Source organism: Coregonus lavaretus (genome assembly GCF_964263955.1).
Source record: "Coregonus lavaretus genome assembly, chromosome: 7".
Classification (NCBI taxonomy): domain Eukaryota; kingdom Metazoa; phylum Chordata; class Actinopteri; order Salmoniformes; family Salmonidae; genus Coregonus; species Coregonus lavaretus.
The window spans coordinates 1113765-1118506 of record NC_139994.1 but is presented as its reverse complement, the minus strand read 5'-3'; the positions used below and the strand labels follow the sequence as shown (position 1 = coordinate 1118506).

General features: G+C 50.5%; 1 protein-coding gene across 1 annotated transcript in view; it reads right to left on the bottom strand.

Moving 5' to 3' along the window:
* Window positions 1-2437, bottom strand: part of LOC311132839 (regulating synaptic membrane exocytosis protein 3-like) — a gene marked incomplete at both ends in the record, with an annotated part of 18350 nt that extends 15913 nt beyond the window's left edge. The window contains one exon of the mRNA XM_084166193.1: window positions 2434-2437. Within this exon, the coding sequence (XP_084022319.1) occupies window positions 2434-2437 (4 nt within the window). The remainder of the gene's footprint in view (window positions 1-2433) is intronic.
* Window positions 2438-4742: the final 2305 nt, after the last annotated feature.

Below are 4742 nucleotides of genomic sequence, written 5' to 3'. Positions count from 1 at the left end.
TACACTCACACTAGTTCCCCATCAGTTCCACCAGAGGCCGGTCGTCTACACTCACACTAGTTCCCCATCAGTTCCACCAGAGGCCGGTCGTCTACACTCACACTAGTTCCCCATCAGTTCCACCAGAGGCCGGTCGTCTACACTCACACTAGTTCCCCATCAGTTCCACCAGAGGCCGGTCGTCTACACTCACACTAGTTCCCCATCAGTTCCACCAGAGGCCGGTCGTCTACATTCACACTAGTTCCCCATCAGTTCCACCAGAGGCCGGTCGTCTACATTCACACTAGTTCCCCATCAGTTCCACCAGAGGCCGGTCGTCTACACTCACACTAGTTCCCCATCAGTTCCACCAGAGGCCGGTCGTCTACATTCACACTAGTTCCCCATCAGTTCCACCAGAGGCCGGTCGTCTACACTCACACTAGTTCCCCATCAGTTCCACCAGAGGCCGGTCGTCTACATTCACACTAGTTCCCCATCAGTTCCACCAGAGGCCGGTCGTCTACACTCACACTAGTTCCCCATCAGTTCCACCAGAGGCCGGTCGTCTACACTCACACTAGTTCCCCATCAGTTCCACCAGAGGCCGGTCGTCTACATTCACACTAGTTCCCCATCAGTTCCACCAGAGGCCGGTCGTCTACACTCACACTAGTTCCCCATCAGTTCCACCAGAGGCCGGTCGTCTACACTCACACTAGTTCCCCATCAGTTCCACCAGAGGCCGGTCGTCTACACTCACACTAGTTCCCCATCAGTTCCACCAGAGGCCGGTCGTCTACACTCACACTAGTTCCCCATCAGTTCCACCAGAGGCCGGTCGTCTACACTCACACTAGTTCCCCATCAGTTCCACCAGAGGCCGGTCGTCTACACTCACACTAGTTCCCCATCAGTTCCACCAGAGGCCAGTTGTCTACACTCACACTAGTTCCCCATCAGTTCCACCAGAGGCCGGTCGTCTACACTCACACTAGTTCCCCATCAGTTCCACCAGAGGCCGGTCGTCTACATTCACACTAGTTCCCCATCAGTTCCACCAGAGGCCGGTCGTCTACATTCACACTAGTTCCCCATCAGTTCCACCAGAGGCCGGTCGTCTACACTCACACTAGTTCCCCATCAGTTCCACCAGAGGCCGGTCGTCTACATTCACACTAGTTCCCCATCAGTTCCACCAGAGGCCGGTCGTCTACACTCACACTAGTTCCCCATCAGTTCCACCAGAGGCCGGTCGTCTACACTCACACTAGTTCCCCATCAGTTCCACCAGAGGCCGGTCGTCTACATTCATACTAGTTCCCCATCAGTTCCACCAGAGGCCGGTCGTCTACACTCACACTAGTTCCCCATCAGTTCCACCAGAGGCCGGTCGTCTACACTCACACTAGTTCCCCATCAGTTCCACCAGAGGCCGGTCGTCTACATTCACACTAGTTCCCCATCAGCATTCACACTAGTTCCCCATCAGCATTCACACTAGTTCCCCATCAGTTCCACCAGAGGCCGGTCGTCTACATTCACACTAGTTCCCCATCAGTTCCACCAGAGGCCGGTCGTCTACATTCACACTAGTTCCCCATCAGCATTCACACTAGTTCCCCATCAGCATTCACACTAGTTCCCCATCAGTTCCACCAGAGGCCGGTCGTCTACATTCACACTAGTTCCCCATCAGCATTCACACTAGTTCCCCATCAGCATTCACACTAGTTCCCCATCAGCATTCACACTAGTTCCCCATCAGTTCCACCAGAGGCCGGTCGTCTACATTCACACTAGTTCCCCATCAGTTCCACCAGAGGCCGGTCGTCTACATTCACACTAGTTCCCCATCAGTTCCACCAGAGGCCGGTCGTCTACATTCACACTAGTTCCCCATCAGTTCCACCAGAGGCCGGTCGTCTACATTCACACTAGTTCCCCATCAGTTCCACCAGAGGCCGGTCGTCTACACTCACACTAGTTCCCCATCAGTTCCACCAGAGGCCGGTCGTCTACACTCACACTAGTTCCCCATCAGTTCCACCAGAGGCCGGTCGTCTACACTCACACTAGTTCCCCATCAGTTCCACCAGAGGCCGGTCGTCTACACTCACACTAGTTCCCCATCAGTTCCACCAGAGGCCGGTCGTCTACATTCACACTAGTTCCCCATCAGTTCCACCAGAGGCCGGTCGTCTACACTCACACTAGTTCCCCATCAGTTCCACCAGAGGCCGGTCGTCTACATTCACACTAGTTCCCCATCAGTTCCACCAGAGGCCGGTCGTCTACACTCACACTAGTTCCCCATCAGTTCCACCAGAGGCCGGTCGTCTACATTCACACTAGTTCCCCATCAGTTCCACCAGAGGCCGGTCGTCTACACTCACACTAGTTCCCCATCAGTTCCACCAGAGGCCGGTCGTCTACACTCACACTAGTTACCCATCAGTTCCACCAGAGGCCGGTCGTCTACATTCACACTAGTTCCCCATCAGTTCCACCAGAGGCCGGTCGTCTACACTCACACTAGTTCCCCATCAGTTCCACCAGAGGCCGGTCATCTACATTCACACTAGTTCCCCATCAGTTCCACCAGAGGCCGGTCGTCTACACTCACACTAGTTCCCCATCAGTTCCACCAGAGTCCGGGCATCTACATTCACACTAGTTCCCCATCAGTTCCACCAGAGGCCGGTCGTCTACATTCACACTAGTTCCCCATCAGTTCCACCAGAGGCCGGTCGTCTACATTCACACTAGTTCCCCATCAGTTCCACCAGAGGCCGGTCGTCTACATTCACACTAGTTCCCCATCAGTTCCACCAGAGGCCGGTCGTCTACACTCACACTCTCTCAATTATCTTTCTCACCAAATCTCTCTCTTGCTTTATTCTCTCTTTATCATCTCTCTCCATCTCTCTCTGCCTCTCTCCATCTCTCTCCATATCTCTCCTTCTCTCTCCATCTCTCTCCATCTCTCTCTCTCTCTCCATCTCTCTCCATCTCTCTCTCTCTCTCTCCTTCTCTCTCCATCTCTCTCCATCTCTCTCCATCTCTCTCTCTCTCTCTCTCTCCATCTCTCTCCATCTCTCTCTCTCTCTCTCCATCTCTCTCCATCTCTCTCCATCTCTCTCTGTCTCTCTCCATCTCTCTCCATCTCTCTCTCTCTCTCCATCTCTCCCCATCTCTCCCCATCTCTCTCCATCTCTCTCCATCTCTCTCCATCTCTCTCCATCTCTCTCCATCTCCCCCTCTCCCTCTATCTCTCTCCATCTCTCTCCATCTCCCCTCTCCCTCTATCTCTCTCCATCTCTCTCCATCTCTCACCATCTCTCTCCATCTCTCTCCATCTCCCCCTCTCCCTCTATCTCACGTACACACACACAGTAGTGCAGTTTTTTACAATTACTTTGGCACTAATTTCAGAACCTTGACATCATTTTTCAAAACTCTAGACACAAAACTCAAAACGGTCATCACTTGTAACACAGGCTGTCCAATGTTCAAAACATTGCATTGTGCATTCATATATTTAAAGAAATCTTGCACTTGCACAATCATTGGTTCAAAAAACAAATGTATTGTGAAATACTAATGAAACGTTAATTTAGATCACCCACACACAAGCAACCGATAGTTTCACTGTGTCATTGTTCGTACAATCATTAAATATTGTAGTACAAAATAGGTGATACATGTTTCATTATAGTACTACATGTAAATACATCCCTGTAAAAGTACTGCAGTAGTAGAGAGAATACTACAGACACTGTGGAATCATTGAACAAAATCTGAAATATATTGATGAAAAACAATACAGTACTGTAAAACATCAAATGCAGTGTTGCTCAACTTGCTTGCTTGTACTGTAAAAAGCAAAACATAGGAGTGATTACTGTACTTCTACATTTTCATCTACTCTGTCTTGTGGATTTGGCCACAGGTTCTCATCTACATCACAATGGATGTTTTCATTAGCCAAACATCTTGGAAAAAACCTTCGGCCATGGCGAATCCAGGCCTGACACTGGTCTGCCGTGATGTCATTGCATGCGTCATCCATGGCCTGGAGAAGAGTGACTTGTTCATGAGGGCGCCTATCATAAACCTTCCATCTCCATGTGGAGAAAAATTCCTCAATCGGGTTAAGGAAAGGAGAGTATGGGGGTAAATACAGGGTGGTAAATTGTGCATGTGCCTGAAACCATGCTTGCACCATATGAGCATGGTGGAACCTGACATTATCCCACACAATGACATAGGTCACGCCACCAGCTCTACAGACCTGATGCTCATCAAGGAAGGTTACAAGGAGAGCTGCATTATATGATCCAATACGAGGTCTGCGTCCCACCACACCATCTTCTGATATAGCCACACACATGTGGCACATGTGTCTGTGTGTGTGTGTGTGTGTGTCTATGTGTGTGTGTGTGTGTGTGTGTGTGTGTGTCTATGTGTGTGTGTGTGTGTGTGTGTGTGTGTGTGTGTGGGTGTGTGTGTGTGTGTGTAGGTGTGTGTGTGTGTGTGTGTGTGTGTGTGTGTGTGTGTGTCTCTGTGTGTGTGTGTGTGTGTGTGTGTGTGTGTGTGTGTATGTGTGTTTGTGTGTGTGTGTGTGTGTGTGTGTGTGTGTCTGTGTGTGTGTGTGTGTCTATGTGTGTGTGTGTGTGTGTGTGTGTGTGTGTGTGTGTGTGTGTGTGTGTGTGTGTGTGTGTGTGTGTGTGTGTCTGTATGTCAGTGTAGGCTGCTGA